Source organism: Narcine bancroftii, chromosome 8 (genome assembly GCF_036971445.1).
Source record: "Narcine bancroftii isolate sNarBan1 chromosome 8, sNarBan1.hap1, whole genome shotgun sequence".
Classification (NCBI taxonomy): Eukaryota; Metazoa; Chordata; class Chondrichthyes; order Torpediniformes; family Narcinidae; genus Narcine; species Narcine bancroftii.
Window position 1 is genome coordinate 56,293,484 of NC_091476.1, and position 13,892 is coordinate 56,307,375.

The following is a 13,892-nucleotide window of genomic DNA, read 5'->3' on the forward strand; positions in this document are numbered from 1 at the left end:
CCTCTCCAGTTTCCATTTTCTCCCCCTTCCACCTCTTTATCTCCTGTCCTCCAACTCCCAACCCTTCCCTCTTTATTCAGAGAACCACTCTGCACCCCATCTCTTCTCAGCTAATTTCTCTTCTAGCTTCCCAATCAACCTGTTAGCCTGTGCTCCTGTCCCTGCTCCCTTTCTTCCATCCTCTCCTCCTTCCCCCTTTCTTTTTATTCACGTACCTGCCTGCTTTCTTGCTAATACCTTGATAAATGGCTGAAACATTGATTACTCTTTCCTTCTTGTATATCCTGCGTGAGCTTCTGACTTTCTCTAGCACTTTTGCATTTCAATCCCAGTATTGACTTCCAACGTTCCTCCTCCCCAGATGCTGCCTGATCCACTGAGATCATCCTGCATTTTGTTTACTGTTCCAGATTCCAGCATTTAAATTAATTCTGGTCAAAACAGTGTCACTTATTCAGCTAAAGGTCATTTTCAGCAGAAGTTCACCTTTCTTTCCTTTTGAACCATTGTAAATGGCTGCTTCAAACCTCATTTCCATTTACCTTCTTGCTACAGTCCAAGAGCTTCCAGTGACCCGCTGCTTTCCAGGAACCAGTATTTTACGTTTGTTTATCTGGAAATTAGTTTTTCTAGTTTCTGACTCGAAGACCTAGCATTAATTTTTATACATCACTAATCCCGTTCGCTTGCCAGAGGGGTCAGAAATTTGCACAATTGAATAATTCTAACATTTCAATTCCTCAGTCTTCAAGGACAAGTTCTGTTTATGAATCTATTTCTCATATGTAGTGCCCCTGAGCTACCAAACTTCAAAATGCATTCCCAAATGGATAGTAAGTCTTTTGGGATGAATTAAGCCATGCAAAAATCATTTTGGAAACTCATGCACATTCTTTCTTTGATTGAATGAAAGGCAGATCTCATCTTATTTTCTCGTTGATACTGATTCATCTTAAAGGAACATTAAATAGCGAGGAAAAATGAAAGATTTTTCCCTCTCAAGCTTCAACCCCAGTTGAACATCAATGAGAGAAATTACTGAAATCACTCACCCAGTCAGCTATAGTCTTATCTGATTAACAAAAGGTCATTGGCCTAAAAGATTAACTGTTTCTCTCACCCCCCCACCCCCCAAATGTTGCCGGAACATTTTTGTTTTCATTTCAGATTTACATCATCCACAATTTTTAACCAGCTTGCAGCGGCCCGTACACGGAGACGCGGAACGGCCCACAAAATGGCTGACGAACACGGCAACCGTGCGGACCTGGGGTGACCCCGGCTGTCATCCTAGGTGACCTCCCACATGGCTGGAAGGCGGGGAACTGTGGCGGGAATGCTGGCCAATCCCAGGATAGTGCTCTGATGATGCAGGGCCCTGGAGCCCAGATAAGTGCGAAGGCCAGAGCAATAAACCAGTCTTGTTTCCCAAGGCTTTGGTGAGCCCTACATCAAGGTATGGAAAAATGGGAGGAGTCATGTGATGGAGTAGTGGCCGGTAGGGGAATACCAGCCCACTCCAGAAAAGAAGGAAAAAAGTAAAGAAAAAGCAAAGCCACAACACACAAACAACAAATAAAAAATAAAGGTGTGGAGAAAATGGCACCAAAGAAAGAAAAGCCAAAAACAATGGAAAGAAAAGAAGAAGGAAAGATGTTGGAAGAGAAAGGTGAAGGTCTTACCTGTACGAAAAAGCAGGGACCCGCCATGGAGAGAAGAGCCCACTCCCTGAGGTCAGTGGAAAGCCCGAGGGGATGCAATCCACCAAGTGCAGGACTACAAGGATGGCTCATGGAGCCAAACAGAGGTGCGCAACCGCGCATGCGCAATTCCTCACGCATGACAAAGACAACACCGATGGGAGGGGGGACCAGCTGAGTAAGACCCAACAGCAGGGCTCCCATTGGGAAGATACAGAAAATAACGGGAACGAGAGGGAGGAGAATGAAAAAAGGAAATCAGAGACTCAACGCATGACCAGTCCAGAGGAAGAGGACCAACATCAAGACACCATTAATAAAAAAAAATACCCAGCTAACTGAGACACACAGCCCAACAAGAAAGTCAGAAGAGGCACAAATACAAGGAAAAGAGGTAGAGGACACAGGTCCTGGAGTGGACTCAGGGGAAGAGGAGGGAGAACATCAAGCTCTGCACAGAGAAATAGAAGATAAAGGGAGTGGTCTGTACATAGATAGGAAATATTTTGAAGAATATATGGAAGCAGTAAAAGAATGGCAGACACGAGAATTTAATTAAATAAAAAGAAGAATAAAAGGTACAGATGAAAAAGTGAGTAGATTAGAGATGGTCATGACAGAAATAGGGAAAAGAGTAGACAAGGTGGAAGAACGAGAAACAGCCATAGGAATGGAAGTGGACGACTTAAAAAGGAAATTGGAAGAATCTGATAAAAAAGTTAAAGAAACACAGGAGTTGTTAGCTCAGAAGATGGATATAATGGAAAACTATAATAGGTGAAACAATATAAAGGTAGTAGGCCTTAAGGAAGATGAAGAAGGCAAAGATATGAAAGAATTTATAAAATAATGGATCCCCAGGGTCCTAGGAATGCCAGAATTACAGGAAGGAATGGAAATAGAAAGAGCACACAGAACATTAGACCCTAAACCACAGCCACAACAAAAACTAAGATCCATTCTACTAAAATTCCTGAGATATACAAGAAGAGAAAATATATTGGAGAAGGCAATGAAAAAAATGAGAGAAGACAAAAAGCCACTGGAATACAAAGGTCAAAAATTTTTTTTCTACCCAGACATAAGTTTTGAGCTCCTGAAGAAGAGGAAGGAGTTTAACGCAGCAAAATCGATCCTATGGAAGAAAGGCTATAAATTTATGTTAAGATAAAATAAAATAGTTAAAATAGTTATCCCGGAGCAGCAAAGCAGACTGTTCTCAGATCCGGAGAAAGCACGAGAATGTGCAGAACACCTGCAAAACAGACAGAGAGATGAAGAGATGTAACAAGAATAAGAATGATGACAAACTTCATATAAAGAAGAAAAATAATGTATAAGTAAGAACTAAGAAGGGGAAGAAAGGAAGTAAGGGGGGAATTAAGAGGGTGAGCTTTGTTGTATGTGAAGATACAAGTCTTTGCTGGAGGGGGCTGGGTGGGAGAGAATAACAGTCACTGCGAAATCAGTTGACGCTTGCGAGCGGGTTCGCAATCCAAATGGAGAGGGGAGATGTGGTTGCCCGACAAGGGACAACTCAGAGAGGGGGGGGGGGGGACTTTTGGGATTAAAGGAATTTTAGATGTGGGAATAGTGGAAATATTTTATGTTTTAGAAATGTTGTCTTACAATGTGTTCAAAAAAAGAAAACAGAAATGGATAAGAAGGGAAGGTGGTGATAAAGAAGCGGAAAGGAAAGGTAAACAAAGTATGAAATGGCCATGAACTATATGTCTTTAAATATTACCGGAAAACATAACCAAATCAAAAGGAAGAGGCAGTTAAATTTACTGAAGAAAGAAAAATTTGATACAGCATTCGTGCAAGAAACACATCTAACTGAAGTAGAACACAGGAAATTAAGGAGAGATTGGGTAGGGCATGTAACAGCAGCATCATATAATTCAAAAGCCAGAGGAGAAGCTATATTAATCAATAAAAATGTAACAATCAAAATAGAGGAGGAAATAATAGGTCCAGCAGGGAGGTATGTAATGATAAAATGTCAGATATATTCAGAATTTTGGAATTTGCTCAATGTATATGCACCTAATGAAGAAGATCAAAAATTTTTGCAAGATATCTTTTTGAAGATTGCAGATACGCAGGGCAATATACTGATAGGAGGGGACTTTAACCTTAATTTGGACTCAAAGATGGATAAAACTGGAAAAAAGTAGCAGAAAGAACAAAGTAACCAAATTTAACCAAAAAGATGCAGGAAATGCAACTTTTGGATATATGGAGGAGACAACACCCAAAGGAGAAGGAATACTCATATTATTCAGGTAGACATAAAACATACTCAAGGATAGACCTGTTCCTGTTGTCAGCCCACATCCAAGGAAGAGTTAGGAAAACAGAATATAAAGCTAGATTGTTATCAGATCACTCACCCCTGTTATTGGCAATAGAGCAGGAGGACATCCCACCGAGAATGTATAGATGGAGATTAAACTCAATGCTACTTAAAAGACAGGATTTTAGAGAATTCATTGAACGACAAATTAAAATGTACTTTGAAATAAATACGGAATCAGTGAAAGATAAGTTTATACTATGGGACGCAATTCATCAGAGGGCAGATAATAAGTTATGTAACTAAGATGAAGAAGGACTACAATCAGGAAATAGAACAGTTGGAAAGGGAAATAGCAAATACAGAAAAAGAATTAGCAATAAAGGAAGATACAACAAAAAGAGAATTGGTGGACATGTGTGTCAGGTTAAGTTCTGAGTTTTATTAGAGCTCAGACCTGACCTTTATACTTGCACTGTTCCCGCCGTGGCCCCCCTTGGCTGACGTCACAACATGCATAACAAAAGTGTGTTTCCCATGTGCGGGTACTTTCCTGCATAGCAATGCCCTTCTTCCCCGTGCGCTGTCCCTCTCTGTTAGCTGTGCAGCAAGGCCAGTGCCAGTTTGGGGTTGCTGGCCTTTAAGCTACCCTTGCTGTTCACCTGCTGGTTCACTTGTTGGGACTAGTCCCATTGCACAGCCTGCTGACCATTGGTTGGGCTCACCGCCAGAAGTGCCAGCTCGATTGCCACAGCAGCAGGCTGTCACATTAACCCCCACCTCTCAGAACTAGTGGTATTGTCCTTGTTATTTTCCTTGATTCCCAAAGTCCAAGTCCCTGCAGCCTTCGGTGGCCTGGGTTTTCGGCATGGTGCTGGTGTCTCGACTGGGCCAGGTGTGCCAGCTTCAGCCTGTCTGTGGTGAATACCTCCATCTTGCCTCTGACCTCCAGCTCGAATGTGGTTCCGTTGTTACCAATGACCTGGAATGGGCCCTCTTTTGGCCTCTGAAGTGATGGACGATGTGGACCCCTGCAAATGAAAACATACTCACAGTCTTGCATGTCTTTGGGTATGTTGGCCCTCGCGTGTCTGTACCTGGAAGGTGGAGTGAGTGCCTGGTTGCTAACTCTTTCCCTCAGCCTGCAGAGGAAAGCTGCTGAGTCATCCTGCTGTCCGCCTGGGATGGTATGAATTACCCCAGGGCCATCAATGGAGCTCCATAGACGAGTTCAACCAAAGAGGTGTTGAAGTCCTCCTTGGGTGCCGTGCAGATACCCAACAGTGCCCATGCTAGCTTGTCTACCCAGTTAGGTCCTTGGAGTCTGGACATGAGTCAGCCTTGAGGTGCCTGTGGAAGTGCTCCACCAACCCATTTGACTGTGGGTGGAAGGCTGCTGTTTGGTGTAGCTGGGCGCCCCACAGGCTGTCAAGGTCAGACCACAGGCTGGAGGTGATCTGGGCCTCTCTGTCCGATGTGATGTGGGACTGTAACCCGAACCGTGCCACCCAGGACAAGATGAGGGCCTTAGTGCACGAGGTTGTGGACATGTCTGCCAGTGAGTCTGCTTCTGGCCATCTGGTGAAGCAGTTGACCATCGTGAACAGATAGCGGAAACACTGGGATACTGGCAAGGGTCCTACTATGTCCACGTGGACATGGTCAAACCTTTGTTCTGCCGGTTCGAAGTGCTGAGGTGGGGTCTTGGTGTGCTGCTGTACCTTGGTTGTTTGGTACTGCGTGCATACCATCGCCCACCCACTGACCTGTTTGCGCAATCCATGCTACTTGTATTTGCTCGCCACCATCCGGACCATGGTCCTGATGGATGAATGAGCCAGTCCGTGGATGGAATCGAAAACCTGCCATCTCCAAGCCAACGGGACAATGGTTCCGACCTGACTGGTGGTCACGTCGCACAGGAGGCTGGTGTTACCTGTACTGACTGGGATGTCCTGGTGCTGCAGTCCCGATATGGGAGTCCTGCATTGGGGCATCTCTTTGTTGCTCTGCTGCGCCTCCACCAGTGTCACGAAATCCATTTCTCCCGATAGCACGTGGATACTTTGCCTGGACAGTGTGTTGACCATCACATTGTCCTTGCTGGGATTATGCCTTACATCTGTGGTGTACTAAGGTAAAAGTCAGGGGGCTTGGATCTGTGAAGGTCGTGAAAGACTTGCCCTCTAGGAAGTACCTGAAGTGGCGGATTGCTAAGTGCAGCACCAGCAGCTCTCTGTCATAAGTGCTGTACTTCAGTTCCAGAGGCTGCAGATGTTTGCAGAAGAAGGCCAGTGGCCGCCAACTTCTGTCGATTGGCTGCTTCAGAACTCTGCTGATCGCCATTCCTGAGACATTCAGGATCAGGGCCAAGTATCCGACCTGGGATGTGCCAGGAGAGCGGAGTCTGTCAGGGCTTCCTTGGCCTTCATGAAGGCTTCTGCTGACTCCTCATTGTCCTTTGCCTTGCTTGCCATCTGGGCGAACAAGGGCCGCATGATCCAGGCAGCGGAGGGGATGAACCTGTGGTAGAAGTTGATCATCTCCAAGAATTCCTGTAGTCTTTTGGTTGTGTTGGGCCTAGGAAACTTCTGGATGGCCTCCATTTTGCTGGGTAATGGTGTGGCTCCTTCCCTGGTTTTCCTGTGGCCCAGGAAGTCGATGGCCTCCAACACAAACTGGCATTTGACTGGGTTGATCATCAGGCCGAACTTGCTCAGTCAGGTGTAGAGGTTGCAGAGGTGTGTCATGTGTTCTTGTTGGTTCCTGCTCGCCACGTGGATGTCGTCCAGGTACCTGAAGTTACTGTCCAGATCTCAGCCCACTGCATCCATGAGTCGCTGGAAGGTCTGTGTGGTGTTCTTTAGCCCGAATGGCATTCGGAGGAATTCAAACAGGCCGAACAGGGTGATATCATCGGGGTGTACCAGGAACTGATGATATTGCCGCACAAGGTCCACCTTGGAAAAGATCGTTGTCCCGTGCAGATTAGCTGCAAACTCCTGGATGTGCAGCATGGGGTACAGATCCAATTTTGTGGCCTCATTGATCTGGTGGTAGTTGCCGCATAGTCTCCAGCCCCCAGTTGCTTTGGTTACCATGTGCAGGGGAGAAGCCCATTGGCTGTCCAACATCCGTAAGATGCTGAGTTTCTCCAGCTTCCTGAATTCCTCCTTCGCCAGTTGGAGCTTCTCTGGAGGAAGGCGTCTTGCCCTTATGTGGAGCAGTGGTTACCTGGGTTAGAATGTGGCAACTCTATGTTGGGTCAACACCATGGTGAAATGGCAGGGTGAGCACTGCAGGGAACATAGCCAGGAACCTGGTGTACTTGTTGTCCGATCTCTGTACGGAGTCTAGATGGAGTGCTGGGAGCCTGGCAACTTCGAAGGGCAAGGTTTGAAAAGTCTTGCATGGACCAATCTCCTTTCCTTGAGGTCCGCTAGCAGGCTGTGGGCACGCAGGAAGTCTGCCCCAAGGAGCTGCTGTTCCACTCTGACCAGCTTGAACACCCACGAGAAGAGGCTACCTCCCAACTGCAGTGGACCTTGCGGGTACCCTAGGACCAGATCGTGCTGTTGTTGGCAGCCCTGAGCGTGGGGCCTGACTGTCTGTACCTGGTGTCCTGACCCAACGGGGGGAGGACACTGACCTCTGCTCCTGTGTCCATGAGGAAGTATTGTCGGACTGTCAGTCCCAAACATACAGGGACTGCTGTCCATTTGCTAATCACTGGGTTTAGAAGCCATCTAAACCATTGGGGTAACCAATTGTAGCCGCGTGCTACTCAAAAGAAGATACACACATGTAGTGTAGTCAGTTTAAGCTCTGAGTTTTATTAGGGCTCAGGCCCAACTTTCACACTTGCACTGTCCCCGCCATGGTCCCCCTTGGCTGACATCACCACATGCGTTACAAAAGCAGTTTCCCATACGCGGGTACTTTCCTGCATAACAATTCCCTTCTTCCCCGCTCGCTGTCCCTGTTTGTGGCTGCACAGCAAGGCCAGTGCCATTTTGGGGTCACTGACCTTTAAGCTGCCCTTGCTGTTCATCTGCCAGTTCACTTGTTGGGGCCATTGCCGCTGTGCTGGCTGCTGGCCTTTGTGCTCGCAGCCCAGAGTGCCGGCTCGATCGCCGCTGCAGTGGGCCACCACACCATAATATTTTAATGGAGTGACCTGGAATGAGAGAATTATTTGAAGAGTCTCAGCTGTGAGTTGGGCACTTAGATTTTATTCTCTGGGGAATTGGAGGCTAAGGGGATACCAGATAGAACTTGATTCAGAATAACACTCCAAAGCTGGCCCACCCCCACACCCCATTCAGTGTTGTTTTTGTATGACACCTACATGACAAACGTCAAACTAGTGCACCGCTCCATATGTCATTGGTATTAATACGGTGGGCTTTTACGCAGTCACTCTACGTGTTGGGTAGCACAGCTGGCGTAGAGGTCTTTAAAGCACCAGTGATTGGGACCGGGGTTCAAATCCCACACTGTCTGTAAGGAATTTGTATGTTTCCCCCCCTGGGTTTTCCCGGGGACTCTGGTTTCCTCCCACCATTCGAAACATACCGGGGGGGTCGTAGGTAAATTGGGTGGCACGGGCTCGTGGCCTGTAATGGCCTGTTACTGTGCTGTATGTCTAAATTTGATTTAAATGTAATTTAAAAATTTTAATTTTTAAAAAAGCATTTAAAATTTATTCCCATGAGTAAAATAAGTGGAGTTATCAGAAGAGAACTCAAACAGCACTTTGCTAATCTATTTAAGCCACATCCTTGTGCAATGGTTTTGTTCAAACCCACTTGACACTATTGTGCAAAACTCTCAAAATAGAACACTTGTCATGAGCCCTTTTAAATCCATTACCATTGTAAAGAATTTGCATTTTGAACCAAGTACAACATGCACAAATACTTTATACAAATATACTAAATTACAGGCATTAATCGTTGAATGTCCTTTCCCTGAATCTATTTGTGAAGCTGAACTTGTAGCTGGTACAAATTCTTCAAATGGAGCATTCTGTTAAATGGAGTATAATACCATTTTCATTGATTTCCTGACGTGACAGTCTTCTCCGGAACTCATCCGTTGTGAAATAGTATATGATTGGGTCTAGGCAACAGTTCAGGCTGGCTAGACACAGCGCAACTGGGTGGAATTTGAGTATGATGTTCTTGGTGGCACAATCTTCGATGCGTCCTGATAAGGCCATGAAATGAAAAGGGAAGGTGATGTGATATGGTGCAAAACAAACCAAGAAGACGGTGGTGCAAGTCAGCACCATCTTTAACGCCTTCTTCTTCTCACCACTGTCTTGTAAGACGGGATTTTTCTCTCGCAGGGACATGATGGTTTTCCAAGAGCAGATCATAGTAATGATGAGAGGTAGGACAAATCCTGTTAGTTCAGCCAATGTTACCATGGCAATGGAGGTGGGGATATCAATTTCTATGACAGGGAGAGCTGTGAAACAGCTATTGAAATGGCTGGAGTTGTTTCTGGTATCTATCCTCATTAGTGGAAAGGGCAGGCAAGCAGCGCCCACAATGACCCAGCCTATGATACTCGCATAGACGTCATACCTTCGCTTGCAGTCATTGTACTTGAAGGGCTGAATTAGAAACAGGCACCGTCGGATGCTGATGCACACCAGAAAGAATATACTTGCGTACATATTCACATATTTAAGATAGAAACAAAACATGCACAGGAAGCTGCCAAAAGGCCAATCCTGGTTCAGGTAGTAGAAAATCCGGAGAGGCAAGGACATTACTTGCGCCAAGTCTGCGATTGCCAGGTTAATCATGAATATGACTGCTCGCTTTGTCTCCTTGATGTAAGCATGGAATACCCACAGAGCCAGGACATTTGCTATTAGGCCTGGTATAAAGATTATAACGTACATGATAGCATAGAGGAAATCAGTAGCCGAACGTTCATCAGAGCAGTTGGTTGAATTGATCGTCATCTTCCAATTGCCGGCCCTTTGAAAATAAACCTGGTTCAAATGAGGAATATTCTCCGTGATTGGAAAAAAATGATTCAAAATGCTGGAATGTATTCTTACAAAGATACTTCAAAGGTGTCTAAGTGGCAAATCTTACATTACTTTGGACCTTTCTTAACTGTGAAGTCTGATCTCAGGATTAAACACTGGTCCAAAGCTGATTTCAAGTTGCGAACATTATGGATGCAGAAGGACTGAAAATTCACAGTTAAGGTGGGCACATGGCCTTCAAAAGGTGAGTCTGCAAGAAGGAGAACTTCAACCAGCGAGGTTCTTGCCATCTGTTCCGTCAGGATATCTCTCAGCTGGAGGTCTTGCTGAAGTCAGCTTTCTGGAAAATGACAGACAAAAAAAATCAAAGATAAAATGGAAGCCATTGCTTTCCTGACTAGGAATTACACTAAAAGAAATATCATCTGCACCTTTTCCAGTGCAATTACGTCTTTCCTGAACCATGCAATATTCATCTATGATTCAAATGGTGTATACAGTTCCAACATGACTTTTCTGCTCTTATATTTTTTGTGTCAATAATGAATAACATTTCATATGCAATTTCTAATCATGTCATGACATCATGATGCCTTTAAGATATCAAGGTTACCTATGTTCCACATGCCATTAATATCCTCCCATTTACTGGGGATATCCTTCTGTTGTTGAAACCCTAAAATGCATCATGTCTCACTTCTCCAGCTAAAACTTCATTGGCCGTGACCCTGCCAATTCTCCAGTCCACCTGTATCTACCAGCAGCCTAAAACTTTGTTCCTCGTCAAGTTATTTTCAAAGTCATCTCCAAACTTCCTTATCATGCTCCCCAAATGTAGGCCTAAATATACATAGTGTGCATCTATATAAGAGACCATATGGTAACAGCCTTCCAATCACAAAAATCACCAATCAACCAATACTTTTCATCCTTGCCACTAAGCTAAATTTGGATTCAATTTGCTTTTGCCTCCTTCATTTGTACCATCTCTTTCACCATTGTGGAGCATCATAATGAGCTTATTAAACACAAACATTAAAAAAAAGTAAATGTTTGAAATGCTTTTCAGGTCTGCATAAAAAGTAATAGAATTGATTTTTATAAAACAGTAAAGGAAGTAGAGAGATTTCTACAAGAACTGTAAAAGTGACCCAAAAATAGATGCCAGAAAGAGGAAAGAAAAGAAAGAAGAAGAACAAAGTGAACTGAAAATGTTAAAAATTGGATAAAAGGTAAAATTATAGTTATATTTTATCAATTATTTAAAGTAATATTGAAAGGTATACACAGAGACCTCAACAGAAATAGTAGCAGGGTGGAGACTCCAATTTAATGGGGTTAATGGCACTGGAGAGAGAGAAATTTTTTTAAAAATGGCATCAAAGCTAAGGGGAGGGATTCTTCCTCAGACAGTATCATGGGCTTTTTTTTTGCAGGCTTCCAGGGTTTCTTGATTACATCCGCATCAGAGCAGGACCAATATATTTGTTTGTTAAAAGTACAAACTCACTTTAGTGTTTAAGTAACCAAAAGGGTCTAATGATAGAACTTAATATGTACAAATGTAAATATGAATAGAATGTTAACATTTATCAGTTACAATATTAATGGTATAAACAGACCCATAAAGAGGGTTTTGGCACACTTAAAAAAAATTAAAGGCAGATATAGCTTTCCTACAAGAAACACACCTTATAAAATCAGAAAACAATAAATTAAAAAGGGACTGGGTGGGACAGTGTCATATGCTCCTCTTTTTACACCAAAGCAAGGGGAGTAGAAATTTTAATAAACAAAAATACATCGGTTTTGGTCGAAGACATATCCATTGATCCAGTAGAAAATTTTCAAATGGCGTTAAATATTGTCAGATATATGCAGAATCCTGGATCCTCATGAATATTTATGCTCCAAATTTTGATGATGAATCCTTTATACAAAATGTTTTCTTAAAAAGAGAAGAGGGTTGACAAAATGTACTGATTGGAGGAGACTTTAATATTTGCTTGATCCCATCCTTGATAAACCACAGGGAGAGTGACAAAGGAAAGAGCTGAAAAAGTAACTCATCTTTTATGAAAGATTTAAACCTGATAGATGTGTGATGACAGTTACACCCCATGACAATAGATTACTAATTCTACAGACCACACTGGAAAATATGGGAGAGTTTCAGGATATAAAATTAATTTGGGAAAAAAATGAAATTATGCCATTAACAAATTTTGACTATGAAAGATACCAAAAAGGAAGTCAGTTTAAATGGAAAATGGATGGACTTAAATATTTTGGAGTAAAGGTAGATAAAAAATCTACAACATTTATACAAAATTAACCATCTCCCCTTGCTTGGAAAGATTTTGGAGGACTTACAAAGATTGAAAGACCTGCCCATTATTTTAATTGGAAGGGTTAACTGTGTGAAAATGAAAGTGATGCCGAGACTGCAATAACTCTTACAATCATTGCTGATTTCTTTGCCTAAAAACTTTTTTAAGATACTTAATAGTCATATAAGACAATTTCTTTGGATTAACAAAGTGCCTAGGATTACATTCGAAAAATTGATGTGGGAATATAGTAGGCTGGAAGGATTAAGATTACCAGATTTTTAAAAATATTATTTAGCAGCCCAGATGAGGTTCCTCTCATCCTTTTTGAAGAAGGGAATATTCCCTCATGGATCCAAATGGTAGTAAATATTACGTGTGTGAGAGAGAGAGAGAGAGAGAGAGAGAGAGAGAGAGAGAGAGAGAGAGAGAGAGGAGAGAGAGAGAGGAGAGAGAGAGAGAGAGAGAGAAAGAAAGAGAGAGAGAGAGAGAGAGAGAGAGAGAGAGTATACAGCGAAGGATTTCATTTATAAATGGAAGGTCAAATTAATAACAAAAACAGATAGCCCCATTCTAATACATATGATTAATATTTGGTGTGAGCCCACCTCACTGACAAAAGGCAAAGGAGGAAAAACCCAACACCCAACCCCAACCAACCAATTTTCCCCTGCAACCGCTGCAATCGTGTCTGCCTGTCCCGCATCGGACTTGTCAGCCACAAACGAGCCTGCAGCTGACGTGGACTTTTTACCCCCTCCATAAATCTTCGTCCGCGAAGCCAAGCCAAGGAGGAATGAGAGTATTGGAAAAAAAGTGGGGATATCACCAAAAGCACCATTGTGCCAAAATGAACTATTGCCCATGAACTTGGGCAATATAATTTTAAATATTTGGCATGAGAAAGAATGAAGATTGTAATGAAGAAGGGCTTATTTCCTTTGACTAAAACAGAAATATAATCTGTCAAAGGCAACCTTCCACTGCTTTCTTCAGTTGAGGTCCTTCTTGTGAGAGAGATTGGGTCCCATAATATAATGAAGAGGAGAGGATACTTCGATTGGGAAATGCACCTAAATTTATAACTAGGATGTATTCTGCTCTCCAAGGTGAAAGTGTTAAGGGCCAAGGCTACAAAAGTTGATGGAGAGGTGGGATTGGATCTAGGTGTTACAATACCAGAGGAATGTTTGGGCAGTACGACATCAACGATTAATGCAAGAAGTGGACTGGTCCAATATAATTTTTTTTTACATCAATTATATCTTGCACCACAATAAATCCAAATCTGAAATATCAGAAATGTGCTTTAGATGTGGCATCAAAATTGGAACCTTTATACATTCTACATGATTATGTGCGAGGGTAAGACAATTCTGACAGGATATCACTGAAACATTAACAAGAATAACAGGGTGACCTTCACATACAAGCCAGAGCTTTACCTTCTAGGCAAACTTATGGACGTGAGCAACAAATTAACTAAACTAAAATCTGTTTCGTTAAGGTAGCCCTGGCTGTGGCAATCACTTGGAAGTCCAAATCTCCCCTACTCA

General features: G+C 43.2%; 2 protein-coding genes across 3 annotated transcripts in view; both read right to left on the reverse strand.

Moving 5' to 3' along the window:
- Positions 1-6,362: 6,362 nt before the first annotated feature.
- On the reverse strand, positions 6,363-6,701 carry LOC138741999 (uncharacterized). The gene has a single exon (XM_069896195.1). The coding sequence runs from the start codon at positions 6,699-6,701 to the stop codon at positions 6,363-6,365; it is 339 nt and encodes a 112-aa protein (XP_069752296.1).
- A 1,111-nt stretch (positions 6,702-7,812) lies between these two features.
- LOC138740714 (probable G-protein coupled receptor 174) overlaps positions 7,813-13,892 on the reverse strand; it is a 149,703-nt gene continuing 143,623 nt past the window's right edge. For both annotated transcript variants that reach the window (XM_069893768.1, XM_069893767.1), the window contains exon 2: positions 7,813-10,346. In XM_069893768.1, the coding sequence (XP_069749869.1) occupies positions 9,014-9,976 (963 nt within the window). In that variant the 5' untranslated portion in view covers positions 9,977-10,346 and the 3' untranslated portion in view covers positions 7,813-9,013. The remainder of the gene's footprint in view (positions 10,347-13,892) is intronic.